Source organism: Pteronotus mesoamericanus, unplaced genomic scaffold, assembly GCF_021234165.1.
Source record: "Pteronotus mesoamericanus isolate MK-2021 breed Mesoamerican mustached bat unplaced genomic scaffold, CSHL_Meso_final scaffold_705, whole genome shotgun sequence".
Lineage (NCBI taxonomy): Eukaryota > Metazoa > Chordata > Mammalia > Chiroptera > Mormoopidae > Pteronotus > Pteronotus mesoamericanus.
This window is the reverse complement of record NW_026555326.1, coordinates 16,553,469-16,567,730: the sequence shown is the minus strand read 5'-3', so window position 1 is coordinate 16,567,730 and position 14,262 is coordinate 16,553,469. Positions and strand designations below refer to the sequence as shown.

The window sequence follows — 14,262 nt, the reverse complement described above, 5'->3', positions numbered from 1 at the left end:
GAGATGACACACCCTTCAAATGTTCTTACGATTTCTGTTTCTATTTGAAAAAGCCTGACTGAAAGATTTTTAGCTCTGCCGAAAGTTTTAAGGGTGTGCGTACAAGGGCTGTGGCGTGGGAAGATAGGCAAAGGAGCATTTTAAGAGTATAAATAATGTTTGCACCCAGAAAGCTGAGAGTCAATACCAAAGCGATCTCAGGGTCTTATCCGTGGCCGACACGGAAACACTTTATTCCTACAACTCACTTTGTGCGCTTCTAACCGCCCCAAGGCCTTGAGATTTGTTTGGGAGGGACGGCTGCCTGGGGACAATACAGCGCCGAGCGCGTGTTGGGAGGTGGTGCACAAGCGCTGAAGACCAGACCATGCACACACCGTGCGCAGGCGCAAGAGCCCAGGGGGACGGGGCGGGGCGGGGCGCGGCGGGGCGGGGCGGGGCGCGGCGGGGCGGGGCGCGGCGCGGCGGGGCGGGGCGCGGCGCGGCGGGGCGGGGCGCGGCGCGGCGGGGCGGGGCGCGGCGCGGCGGGGCGGGGCGGGGCGCGGCGCGGCGGGGCGGGGCGCGGCGCGGCGGGGCGGGGCGGGGCGCGGCGCGGCGGGGCGGGCCCGGCCCTTCAGGCCTCACTTTGGTGGCGGATCCTACACGCGCTTGCTTGCCCTTGGCCCCTCGCAAGCACGTGACCTTCGTGTCAGGCTCCGTCCTTCTCTCAAAGGATTGAAAAGAAATGGGAGTGGGCGGCCGGGCGTGAGTTAGCAGCAACCTCCGTCCGGGCAGTGTTTTCGGCCCTGTCCAGGCTCGCACGCGAGCCCTCGGAGTCATGCTGTGGAGCTGCGCAGCGCGCCGGTACGCGCTCGGAGCCCTCCGCGGCCTGCGGGGCGGCGCGCCCCCGCCAGCGAGGAGGCCAGGACCCGCGCGGGTGAGTTCCGCGGGTGGAGCGGCGGGAGTGGGCGTTGTAACGACATTTTCTGTCAGGATCACACGTGGGGTAGTTAAATACGTTAAACTATTTATCCCTTACCTCAGCAAGCTGATCTCAGATTAAAAATTAACGTCAGCTCGGAAAAGCATGAGTGTTATTAGGGGTAAAGGATATACCCGTCCTAAAATGTAAACCAAGAGTGATTATATAGGAAGATGACTCCCCTTTCAAAGCCGTGCTGTGTATGTGGTCCTTACTTGGACTGCCACTGCTACTGATATTAATAAAGGTTAAGTTATTCCAACAAGGTCACAGAAAACACGGGGTATGGTTGGGTCGGAACCCCTGCAGGATGGTTCATAACCATTACATGACACTATATGAGAAGAGCAGCGCTGTCTCTTCCACAGGTTTAATTTTCTCTGCTTGTCAGATAATCATACCCTCTCTAATCCAGTTTCCTTGGCTTTAAAGGTTGTTATAAGATTTAAAGGAGATAATGCAAATAAATGTTTTAAAACAGTGCCTGGTATTAGTAGTAAATAAATATTGCCTTACATCACGGTTTTGTTTCATTGTTGTATCCAATTAATATTAATTTTGTTTGGAAGAAAGAGATAAAATCGCAAAATTTGTACTATGTACAATGTGCTTATAATGAACTCTTGGGTTGGCCAAAAAGTCCATTATATTTTTCCGTACCATGGCTCTAGGCGTGCTTAGTTGTCTCTAACTTCATTCAAAATAATTTTGTTAAATTGTCTCGTGAAAGCTGTTATATCAGCATGCATTTTTTTAAGGTTTTATTTATTTTTAGAGAGAGAGGGAGAGAAACAATGTGTGAGACATATTGATGTTGCCTCTCACATGCCCCCAGCTAAGGACCTGTTTCACAACCCAGGCGTGTGCCCTGATTGAGAAACAGACCCATGACCTTTTGGTTCCCAGGCCAGCACTCAATCCTCTGAACAACACAAGTTGGGGCTCAGTGTGCATTTTAAAAAACTTATCAAAATTGGTGAATTTTTGTGCAGCCTATTTAATATTGAAGATAGAAAAGATATGCAACATTTTTGGCATATTATGCTTTATTATTTCAAGAAAGGTAAAAACACAACTGAAATGCAAAAAAAGATTTGTGCAGTGTATGGTGAAGGTGTTGTGACTGATCAAACGTGTCAAAAGTGGTTTGCGAAGTTCCTTGGTACTGTTGACATTTTGGCCAAATAATTCTTTGCTGTGGGGCTGTCTTATGCATTGGAGGATGTTTAGCAGCACCCCTGGCTGCTACCCACTAGAAGCCAATAGCAGGAGGAGCTGACATACTCAAAATATGCAAATCAATAAAATTATTGGTGAAAATGAAAAATATTTATTTTATGGAAAAAAACGATATGGACTTTTTGGCCAACCAAATAATAAGGCAACATATAGGAGGGAACGGCTCTGTATGGAACAGGAACTGGAAGCTATTGTAGCTTTCTTTTCAAGAATAATAAAGTGCAAATTGGAAAAGAAATTGTCCTGTACTAATTTCATAACAAAGAAATTCATTTCCTTAATTGTATGTTGGTGCCTTGTAATCTGTGTTGAGAGTATTTAATAGTATTTACAGGCTTTATAAGTTATGTTTCTTTATGTTCAGTAGTTTACTCCTTTTAAATTTTTATTTTTTGATTGTTATATAGAGAGGAAGGGGGAGAGAGAGAGAAACATTGATTTGTTGTTCGCTTATTGATGCAGTCATTGGTTACTTCTTGTTTGTGCCCTGACGGGAGATCAAACCCACAACCTTGGCCTGTCGGGAGAATGCTCTAACCAACTGAGCTACTTGGTCAGGGCTCAGTAACTTACTCTTAAAAGGAGGCACATTTTTTAAAGTCATAACTTTACTTAACAAGTTCCACATGAAAAATATATAACCAAAGATCAAACAAAACTTTTCCTCTACTCAGGGCAACAAAAGGTAAGGTAATGATTTTATCCCTAATAGTTATCCCTAATATACAGTCCATGCTCTGAATTCACAAGTGCCATTACTTCAAGTATCTTTTAGATTTCATCTCCTCAAACTGAAACTTATTTTTATTTCTCGCAACATCTGGGATCCTAAATTCATTATGCCCTAAACTAAAATGAATAGTTTCATTCCTACTCTTTGCCTTCTTGCCTTCTGACACACACAGAAACACTAACAAAACTTCCTCTTTCTTTTCTTTCTATCCACTGCAGTCTTCAAAATCACAATTCTGGAATCATCCAAAAACACTTTCTACTTTCTCCTCCCCCGCTATCACACTCCTTGGTCCCAATATCCCAAATATTTCTTAAATCTCTTCATTAATCTCTAACTAGTTAAGCTTCTAATCCTTACCTCACCTGCACCTTTGCAACAGTCTTCTAACTAGTTTCCCAACTACTGCTTCTCACCTTGCAATTCATCTGTTACACCACAGAGACGTTTATAAAACCTGTTTGTTTACAGAACCTAAGTTCCTGTGCCTGTTGTTTCAAAAGGACAAAACTCACAATGTCAGACTTTGGAGTAAGGAAAGTTTGTTGATCAAGAAAGTACCAACTAAGAAGATTGGTGACCTAATGGTGCCTTAAATCCACCTTGCTCATTGAACTAAATTAAGGATTTTGTCAACCAATCATTGTTGGCACCAGTTCAAGGCCAACAGGAATCCCCAATTGGGATTCAGTAAGAAGTAAACTATTCAGTGCAAAACAGTTCAACTGTTATACAGCACACCTGTGAAGCTCAGCTGTGATGGAGCATGGCTCTGAGGCACCCCTGGGGCCAGGCCCCTCTCCAGCTAGATAGCTGTTCCTGAGCTGGTTTGCTTTACTGTGCTCCAGGGAGACATTTTCAGTGTTTCAACTCAGGCAGGGAAAACAGTCTTCTGTGAAAAGGGAAAATGCTCTCCCAGAGCCAGAGGGGAGCTAATTTATATAGACATAAATCCCTGCCCCTGATCCCTGAATGGTCCATCTTCATGCAAACGAGGACTCCAAATCCTTGAAGTTTGAATGGTCCAAGAGGCACTGTCCTGATTGATCAGAATTGAACCACTCTGATTGGTTGGCAAAGATGTTGATGGTGATTGGATGGGGAAAGGCCTCAGTCCTATTTGAAAATTCCAGGAACTCCTTTGCAGGAGCTGGCTCAGATGGCAGGAATACAGTGCAAGCAGGCAGTTCAGTGCAGTCAGGTAGTTCAGTGCAGACTTCTCCCTGAGGCACAGTTTGCGTGGGAGACCACTGTAAAAATGGTTGCTGGGCTATTTTTAAAAATTTGAGTCCAGTTAGCCACCAGTATCTTTTAAGGATACACAGTTTTTAAGGGCTGGAGGAACAGGTATGCAAAAGTACTGGAGGGGCAAGTTGGGATTTTTTTGTGTGTGGTGGGTTTTTTTGTTTGTTTATTTTTTGAATAGAAACAATCATTTTGTATTTGTGCATAAACGTTTAACCTGATTCCATGAACACATAGAATGGTTTTCTTTTAATTTCTTTATGTCTTTTGTTATTAGTTTGTCTGCCCCTTTCCTTATTGATTTGTAAGTTGTACATGGTACAAAAATCTTTTCCCAGTTTATAGCTTAGCTTTTCACTTTGTTTATGTTGTCTTTTTTTCATTTTTTTTTTTTTACTGTTGTTGAAGTACAGTTGTCTTCATTTTCCCACCACCACCTTCCCCTACCCCACCCACCCCCACCTCCCACCCCCAAACCTTCCTCCCTTTAGCTTTGTCCATGGGTCCTTTATACATGTTCCTTGACAACCCTTCCTCTTCTTTTCCCTCCTCTCCCGTTATTCCTTTTCTTTCCTCCCCTCTTGTTACTGTCGGTTTCCTTTTTCTTTCAATATTACTGGTTATATTTTCCTTGCTTGTTTTGTTGATTAGGTTCCACTTATAGGTGAGATCATATGGTATTTGTCTTTCAAGCCTGGTTTATTTCACTTAGCATAAATGCTCTCCAGTTCCATCCATGCTGTCGCAAAGGGTATTAGCCCTTTCTTTCTCTCTGCTGCATAGTGTTCCATTGTGTAAGTATACCATAGTTTTTTGATCCACTCATTTACTGTTGAGCACTTAGGTTGCTTCTAACAATTTGCTCTTGTAAATTGTGCTGCTATTGTGCTGAACATTGGGGTGCATAGTTTCTTTTGAATTGGTGTTTCAGGATTCTTAGGGTGTAACCCCAACAGTGGAATTGCTAGGTCAAAAGGCAGCTCTGTTTTTAGTTTTTTGAGGAAATTCCAAACTGTTTTCCACAGTGGCTGCACCAGTCTGCATTCTGGTGGGGTAAGTTTTAATCGAAGTACCTTGAATCTTGGCCACTTATGTTACTGAACTCAAGGGGTTCACCACTTGGAGTGCTCTAATCAAGATCAAGACATGGTTGCATATAAAAGATAAAGGATTTCTATTCAAAGCTGTCTCCCCAAAGGTAGGTTTATATATTGCTTGTATACACTATTTAGTCATTATGTGTTAATGTCTTCTTGGCAGTTGGCTATGTTTACCCAGTCGAGTTTCTGTCAAGCTCATCCTGTTTACACCTGGTCTGAAAAGTATCATGCTACATTTTAACATTTAGCAAAAATAGCATTTAGTAAGAACAGCCCAGAACTTGACACTTTTGTCCCATCTAACAATTCCCCCTGAGTATTTTCATTCCTTATTCTTAAGGGAATGGGGACAAGGATCATACTTCTGTAACTGCTTCCTATAGAACATGGATAAAGTATGTCTTTGAGTTAGAGGAGGGAAATTCTCTGGCTGCCTCAATGATGAAAGTCCTGGGGTCCCCTAGGTTTCGGGATTCATAAGAATAAGAGTGCATAAAGAAAGCACTACTCTAACATGAGACTTGTGTCATAAGAGGCAAGACAGAAGCAGGGAGGAAATAAGGGGACCAAGATACTGCTACTCATAAATTCACACTCTGATGGAGATCTAATGAGCAAGATGGATCAGAATGACAGCAGCCCTGAGGACAAAGATGCCAGCAAGGGAGAGAATAGGGAAGAGGCTGTCATATTCGAATCATCTCCCATATGATCCAGGACACCATGATTTTTATTCAGGAATCACTTACTGAGCTGTGTGGTCTATCCAGGACTTTGAAGGACAGGTAGGATCTGGGCAGGAAGTCACTGTGCAGAAAGGGTGCACCCAGTAGATAAAGCACAGAAATCCTGGGGAGGGAAGGTTGGCGGGGATACCAGGTACGACAGTTCTACACAATATCCATGATTTCTCAAGCACAGTAATGTTTGCCATGTGGCCAAGTGGAGAACTACACTTTGTAAGACACCTTGGCCTGGGGAGGGAGGACAGCACATGAGAAGTCCTGATAATGACCCTTTGCATCCACTCTCTTGGGACAGTCCATCACAGAAAAGCTCCCTGAGAAGACGAGAGGAATTCCCAGGGAATATAAACTCTGTGTGTGCGCATGGGCACACACATACATAGGAGGAAGGTAAGGCCAAACATGAGGCCATGCTGTTCAGGCCCACATAGCCAAGGGCTGATGTGATCAGACATCCTGTCAGATATCATTCCCTACTTAGCCAACTGCACAGCTACAGTTTAGAGACTACAGCCCTTCATGTCACAGGGAGAAAGCACCACCCACTTGCAACCTCTCTGACCCCTAAACCCAGTCAGTTCTGAGATGAACAGATCACCTTGGGTCTATACAATGCTCAATTTCTATCTTTCACAAACTGCAGCTCCTCCACCTCGTTACCAATTTGGAAACATTAGGAGTGAAGTTCTGATTCTGAGCTAAGAAAGTACAGGAAACAGCTATGGGCACAAGTTATAATGAAACAGGAGGGAAAAGTAAGGAGAGTCACAAAGGGCTAGTCACATGCATTTTCTTGCCTCACCTCTTCTCTGTGGCCTAGACACCCTCACCAGCAAAATTGCCTGCTGTTGCAATTACAGGTCCCCAACTCCTCTCAGCCGTCTGGCTTCTGGACTGCTAGAGAAGATGGTCTGAGAAGGTCTCCCCAAGGCTTGCTCCCCACCCCCATCCCAGACAGGTGGGACTGTTGAGAGGCAGAGGTCAGGCCCAGGATTCCTGGTTTAACAACTTGAGTAGCGTGCCACAATTCAGACCCAATTTGCTAAAAGAAAGATTCTGGGTGGTGCGGTTTCCTCCCTGCGCCTCTCTTCCAGCTCACACCTTAGCAGTGCAATATTCTGTTCTTAAATTTCCTTTGCCTCTGACTGTGACCAAACACTGGGCTGCTCCACTTTGCTGCTTCCAGAGAAGAGCAAGTGCCGTGGTCCACCCGTACCACTGGCCAATCAGACTCCCAAAGCCACAGGGGCCTGTGCACAGGCCGAGTGTGGGCCACTCCCCAAGGAGAGCACGCAGCTTACAAGCACTTCAGCCTGTGGATGCAGAGAAAAAGTGCTCTTGCTTTGGAGGAGAGAGGGGGAGTTAATAGGCTTCTGCTCAGAAAAGAAGCTGAGATCTCCTAAGTCTTTTGGACTTGACTTGGCACTGACGCAAGGGAATGCATGACTGCACCTGCCTAGAGTCAGTGATCTCAAAACCATCCTTGCAGATAAATGAACATGGAATCAGTAAGTTGCTTCCTAAGACTACTCTGAAATCTTTCTAAAAGCAGTTCATTGTCCTGTGCCATTTCTACCTTCCTCCCATACTGTATATCTAAGAAGCCCAGCCTTTTGACCTCTGTTACTCAAAATACATATACATGGTTGTTCCTACCTGCTTCATTTTGCAAGTCAAGTAAAGCTAATTCAAACTGCATTTTAAAATCATAGTAGACTTTGCTCTCTTTTTTTGGCAACAATCCAGTCAGATAATCGTTTTGTTTTGTTTTGTTTTGTTTTGTTTTTCTAAACAAATATCCTGGTAACACAGGATATTTGGCCTGTGTTACCACACCTTTGTAAAATTTCTGAAATCAAAACTGCTAAAAGAATATTTCTTTATATCAATGAGACTCTTTGAAGACATGTGTCATGTAATTTCTTGTCCTTAAGAAGAGGGAAAGCAGTGGGAATCTTATTCAGAACTCTCATAGATAAAGCCAGTAATTCTTTCCATATAACGCCAATTATATATTTTTACACCATTGGCCATAGACTGGTCCCCAAGTCCCATATCTATACCTTTGCCTCTCAGACTTGCTTGTCTTCTAGATAAGAGATCCTCTCTTATATCTCTTATCACCTCCACTGGAAACCTTGAGCTTACCTGTTTGTCCTCTGTAGTGAAAGTGTTGTGGCCTGTCTGATGAGAACTTTGTTGTTCAGGGAACTGCTGGGTGCCATTCCTGTTCCCATAATGAGTTCCACACGGCTAGGGTTGCGGCAGAAAGTGCACTCCTTGGGTGGAAGCTGGGTGAGGGTTGCAGGGGAGAAGCTTATGTGTAATTAGTAAATGCTGAAACCTGAGGGAACAAAAAAGCTGCACTTAGAAAACAGTGCCTCCCAAATCCATGGTAGACTCCCAGCCAAAGCAAGTCTGCCTTGGATAAGACAGGCATTTTTCTACCATTGACCCATTTGTTATATTTCTTAATTTATAAAACCCCTTAATCTCTACTTTTGGGGATCAAATATGAGTTTCCCATTGTCAACACACACATTTACAAAAAAGACAAGACAAATGAAAATGTACACACAAAGAATAAATTCAACTCCTGCAGGACAGATGACCAGAGATTGTCACCCGAGGATGTCTTGGGCTGCCAGAAGATGTTCCTCAACCCTCCAGAGTTAGACAACCATACCGGAAATCATTACCCAAAAATGTCTTAAATTGCCCTATGGGCATTTCTCAACCTTCTAGAGTTAAACCTAGGTTGGACCCTGAATCCAGCATCCCAGAGACAGTTCCGTCTTAACCAAACAAAACCCAGTGCACACCAAAACTGAAACTACCTTTCTGATAATACTATACCCAATACGAGAATAGAAACACTAATGAAAGCAACCATAGAGGCTGACCTACCCACCACCCTTTTGAAGTGCTGAATGAAACATTCAAATGGCCACTCCACTTAGCTGTCGAGACAGGCTAGGCAGCCACTCTAGTGGTCAACACCAAGTGGCAATCTCATATAGAATGCACCCTCCAGCCAACAGAGATACAGGCAAATAAGCCCCACACAAGCTGCTTCTGTTGACTACTTCACCAAGCGTCTATACTAGGCTGAGAGGGAATCTTTTTAAGGGAATCTGATATGGAGTCACTAATTGTTACCAAACTCAAGGGGTTGGCTGCTTGGGGTTCTCTATTCAAGAACAAGACATGGTTTTCACAAGGTAGTTTTATTTACTTGCAGTAAGTAAAAGAGACAGGATTCCTATTCAAAGTTCTGCCATCCAAAGGAAGGCTTAGCTATTGTGTGCATACAGTATTTAGGTCTGTAACCCAGATCAGAAGAAGGATCCGATACCTTTGGGAAGCCAACTAAAATGATCATGGAGGAGGCCAAACTTTGGTTCTTTGTCAGAGGCTCTTTGGAGTTACGTGGCTTCCTATGTAATTTTATCTAGGTGAGTTTCAACTTCTGCAAAAGTGTTTATATAAATGCAACATATCAAGCCGGCTGACTGTACAACAAACTGCTGACTATACAGATTAAATTCCATATATCAGTATTTGATAAGATATATTTTTGAAAAGAAAAACAAGGTTAATAATCAGAGCACATTATAAACGTGTTTCTGAGTTTATAAGACTCAGCTGAGAGAGTTTTAAAGTATGGCTGAAAGCATCCTTTGTAGTTTGAAATGTCTCTAATGATGTTATCAGATGCTCAGGCAAACTGGCTTACATAGCATCAGTCACTGAGATTGTTTACGCATAAGCTGTTGTGGCAATTTCTCTGAAATTTATAGCATTATCTAGCTGCAGTTTGTAATTGCAGAGTTCAGGAAAAGGGCACGTTGGATTCTCAAAGATTTCAAGTCAAAGGATGGGAGAAAAATTGGAAACATGTTTAAATAGTCATAGGCAATTATTGGAGAAAACTAGAAGAATTCAGGATCCAGACTAGTTTGTAAGTAGAAAATAAAACTCAAAAAGCAATGAACAGCACTAGAATATTTCTAATATCCATAAAGGCATATTATAGTTCTTATCAAAACATAATTTTCTCTCTAAAATCACCCCCATATTTACCAAAGGTAGCCAAATTAGTACTAATTTACCTGCAAAATAAGTCTAATTTCAATAAAATGGACCTCATTATTTGTGTAAGTCCAGCAAGATAGTAATTAACCATATAAGCACTTTTAAATCTGCTTTGCTAAAATTTTCCATAAGGAATCTACAGATTGAACTTTAAATAGCCTCTCAAGGCTAAAGAAGTCAAGTCACATACTTGCCATTAAACTTCACCCGTAATACTTATAGATTTGAATGAATTCCTCTCCTCTTGAGGTCCTCAATGTAGCCTGAGGTGGTTCTTTGCATTTCCCAGGGAGCAATCTTTATTCCTTACCTGGAAAGACTGCTGTGAACCATGTAAGCAAGGTACCAGGCTATTTTCCCGAAGGGTTTTTATTAAACTTATGCAAATAATCACATTGCCATACAAATACTCATTCAGAGTCCTTTTTTTTTTTTTTGATTCTGGAAGGATCAAGTAGAAAAAAATAAATGTTTCAGTTCTGCTTACAAATGTGTAATTTACCAAATTGCTTTTAGTCATAGGTAGTATCTGAAAAACTAAAGATTTTCTTAAAGATTTTATTCATTTATTTTTAGAGAGAGGGGAAGGGAGGGAGAAAAAGAGGGAGAAAAACAGCAATGTGTCGCTGTTTCTCACACACCCCCACCGGAGACCTGGCCCGCAATTCAGGCACATGCCCAAACTGGTAATCAAGCCAGCGACCCCTCTGTTCAGAGGCCAGCACTCATTCCACTGAGCCACACCAGCCAGGGCAAGAAAAACAAAAGATTTTTTAACAGTTTATTTTTTTTTATCCCCCTTACACCCTCTTCCGCCTCCACCCACTCCCTCGTGCACCACCCGCCCCCAGCAATCACCACACTGTTGTCCATGTCCATGAGTCCGTTTCTATTTTTATGCTCAGTTTCTCATCCCACAACCTGCCCCCCACACCAGACCTGCCAGCCTTATCTCCGTCTATGAGTCTGTCTCTATTTTGCTTGTTAGTTCAGTTTGTTCAGTAGATTTTTATGGCCAAGTAGTATTGTATTGTGTAAATGTACCATAGTTGTGTTATCCATTCATTTAATAATGGACACTTGGGTTCCTTCCAGATCTTGGCTCTTGTAAATAATGCTGCCATGAACATAGACGTGCTTGTATTCTTTAAAATTAGTGTTTTGGGTTTCTTTGGATTAATTGCCAGAGGTGGAATTGCTGGGTCCTAATGCAGGTACATACTGCTTTCCACAGTGGCTATACCAATCTGCATTCCCACTAACAGAGCAAAAGGGTTCCCCTTTCTCCACATCCTCACCAGCACTTGTTTGTTGATGTATTGATAGTCATTCTGACAGGTATGAGGTGATGCCTCATTGTGGTTTTAATTTACATTTCTCTGATTAGTGACCTTGAGCATCTTTTCATATGTCTATTGGCTATCGGTATGTTCTCTTTGGAGAAGTGTCTATTCAAGTCCTTTGCCCATTTTTTAATTGAATTGTTTGGTTTTTTCAGTGTTGAGGTTTGTAAGTTCTTTATAAATTTTGGATATTAACCCCTTCTCTGATGTAGTGATGAATATGTTCTCCCATTCAGTGGGTTGTCTTTTTATTTTGTTGATGGTCCCTTTGCTGAACAAAAAATCCTTAGTTTGTCAATATTTATTTTATAGCTTCTGGGGTTGAATATTTTACTTCAGGTCATGAAAAATATTAGTTCTATTTTCTTCTAAAACTCCTTAGATTCTACATATTGATTTTTAACTCACCTGAATATTTCTTGTGTACTGTGTGAAATAAGGCTCTATACTTGTTTTATTTCCAGTAATAGTGGTCCATGCACCTTATTTGTTGAATAAGCCTTATTTTACCCATTGATTTGAAATATCAACTTAATCATACATACATTAATCAGATATATACATTTGTCTCTAGAATGTTCATTATATTTAATCGATCTACTTGATTATTTCTATGCTGGTGTCATGTTGGTTTAATTGCTGAGACTTTATAATGGTTTTCAATTTTTTTTAATATTTTATAATTAACTTTGACATTTAAAAAAATTAATAAAATCAATCTGCATTTAAGAAAGAAAGAGAGATGGAACTCCTGCCTTTTGCAACAACATGGATGGAAGTGGAGAATATTAAGTTAAATGAAATAAGCCAGTTGATGAAAGACAATTACCATATGATCTCACCTATAAGTGGACTCTATTCAACAAAATAAACTAATGAACAAAATAAACCACAGGCACGGAAACATGGAGCAGACTGAAAGTGACCAGAGGGGAAGAGGAAAGAGGACAATGGTGGAAAGAAGGGGAAGGGACTAGACAAGGAACATGTATGAATGACCCATGGACATGGACAACAAAATGGGAATTGACTGTGGGAGTGGGGGGTGGAGGTGGGATGGGTGGAGGGGGGTAAAAGGGGAAAAATTGAAACTGTAATAGAATAAACATGATTTATAAATTAAAAAAATAAAATCTAATGACAAAAAAACTGATTAAAATGGTAAAAAAAAAAAAACCCCACAAAACTCCTTAGCTTGATGTAGTTTCATTTGTTTATTTTTTTTCTCTTTTGTTTCCCTTGCCTGAGGAGATACATCAGAAAAAAAATTGCTCTGAGCAGTGTCCAAGATCTTACTCCCCGTGTTTTTATCCAGGATATTTATGGTTTCAATTATGACATTTAAGTCTTTAATCCATTTTTAATTTAAATTTATTAATTTAATTTGTGACCTATGAAGGTGATGTAGTTTCATTTTTCTGCATGTATCTCCAATTTTCCCATCACCGTTTATTGAATAAACTATATTTAGCCCCTTGTATGTTTTGCTTCCTCTGTCAAATATTAATTGACTATAAAGATATGGGGTTATTTCTGGGCTTTCTATTCTGTTCCATTGATCTATGTGTCTGTTTTTATGCCAGTACTTTGCTGTTTTGGTTACGGTGGACTTACAGTATAGTTTAATGTTAGGTAGTGTGATTCCTCTAACTTTGTTCTTCTTTCTCAAGATTGCTGTTGCTATTTGGAGTCTTTTGTGGTTCCATATAAATTTTTGAAATGTTTGTTCTAGTTCTGTGAAATACACCATTGGTATATTGGTAGGAATTGTGTTAAATCTATAGAATGTTTTGGGTAGTGTGGACATTTTAATAATGTTAATTCTTCCTATCCATGAACATGGTATGTGTTTCCACTTACTTGTATCTTCTTTAGTTTCTTTTTTCAGTGTCTTATATTTTGCAAGTATAGGTCTTTTACATCTTTGGTTAAGTTTATTCATGGATATTTTATTGTAGGAATAAATTGTGAACAGGATCGTTTTCAGTTTTCTTATTTTTCCCTTTCTGTGAGTTTATTATTGGCATATAAAAATGCACCTGATTTCTGGATACTAATTTTTTATCTTGCTACTTTACTGAATTCATTTACCAGTTCTAGTGGTGTTTTGGTGGAATCTTTAGCGTTCTCTATGTACAGTATCATGTCATCTACAAATAATGATGGTTTTACTTTTTCCTTTCCAATTTGAATGCCTTTTATTTCTTCTTCTTGTCTGATTGCTGTGGGTAGGCTTTCCAGTACTATGTTGAATAAGAGAGGCAAAAGCGGACATCCTTGTCTTGTTCCCAATCTTAAGGGGAAAGCTTGTAGTATTTGCCTGTTGCATATGATTCTGGCAGTGGGTTTGTCATATATGGCCTTTATTATGTTTAGGCACTTTGCTGGCAGTTTTTATCATAAATGGGTGCTGGATTTTATCAATTACTTTTTCTCCATCTATTGATATGATTGTGTGGTTTAGCCTTCATTTTGTTTATGAGGTGTTTCACATTTATTGATTGGTGAATGTTGTACCAAACTTGCATCCCCAGAGTAAGTCTCACTTGATCTTTTTGATGTATTCTGTGTTCAGTTTGCTAATATTTTGGTGATGATTTTAGCCTATAGGATATTGGCCTATGACTTTCTTTTTTTTGTAGTGTCTTTATCTAGTTTTAGAATTAGGACAATGCTGGCCTCATAAAATGAGCTTGAGAGTCTTCCCTCCTCTTGAATTTTTTGGAAAAGTTCGAAAAGGAGAGGTGTTAATTCTTCTCAGAATGTTTGATATTTTCACCTGTGAAGCCATCTGGTCCAG

General features: G+C 41.0%; 1 protein-coding gene across 2 annotated transcripts in view; it reads left to right on the top strand.

The window, feature by feature from the left end:
- The first annotated feature begins 628 nt into the window (after positions 1–628).
- THEM4 (thioesterase superfamily member 4) overlaps positions 629–14,262 on the top strand; it is a 44,571-nt gene continuing 30,937 nt past the window's right edge. For both annotated transcript variants that reach the window (XM_054563251.1, XM_054563252.1), the window contains exon 1: positions 629–916. In XM_054563251.1, the coding sequence (XP_054419226.1) occupies positions 818–916 (99 nt within the window). In that variant the 5' untranslated portion in view covers positions 629–817. The remainder of the gene's footprint in view (positions 917–14,262) is intronic.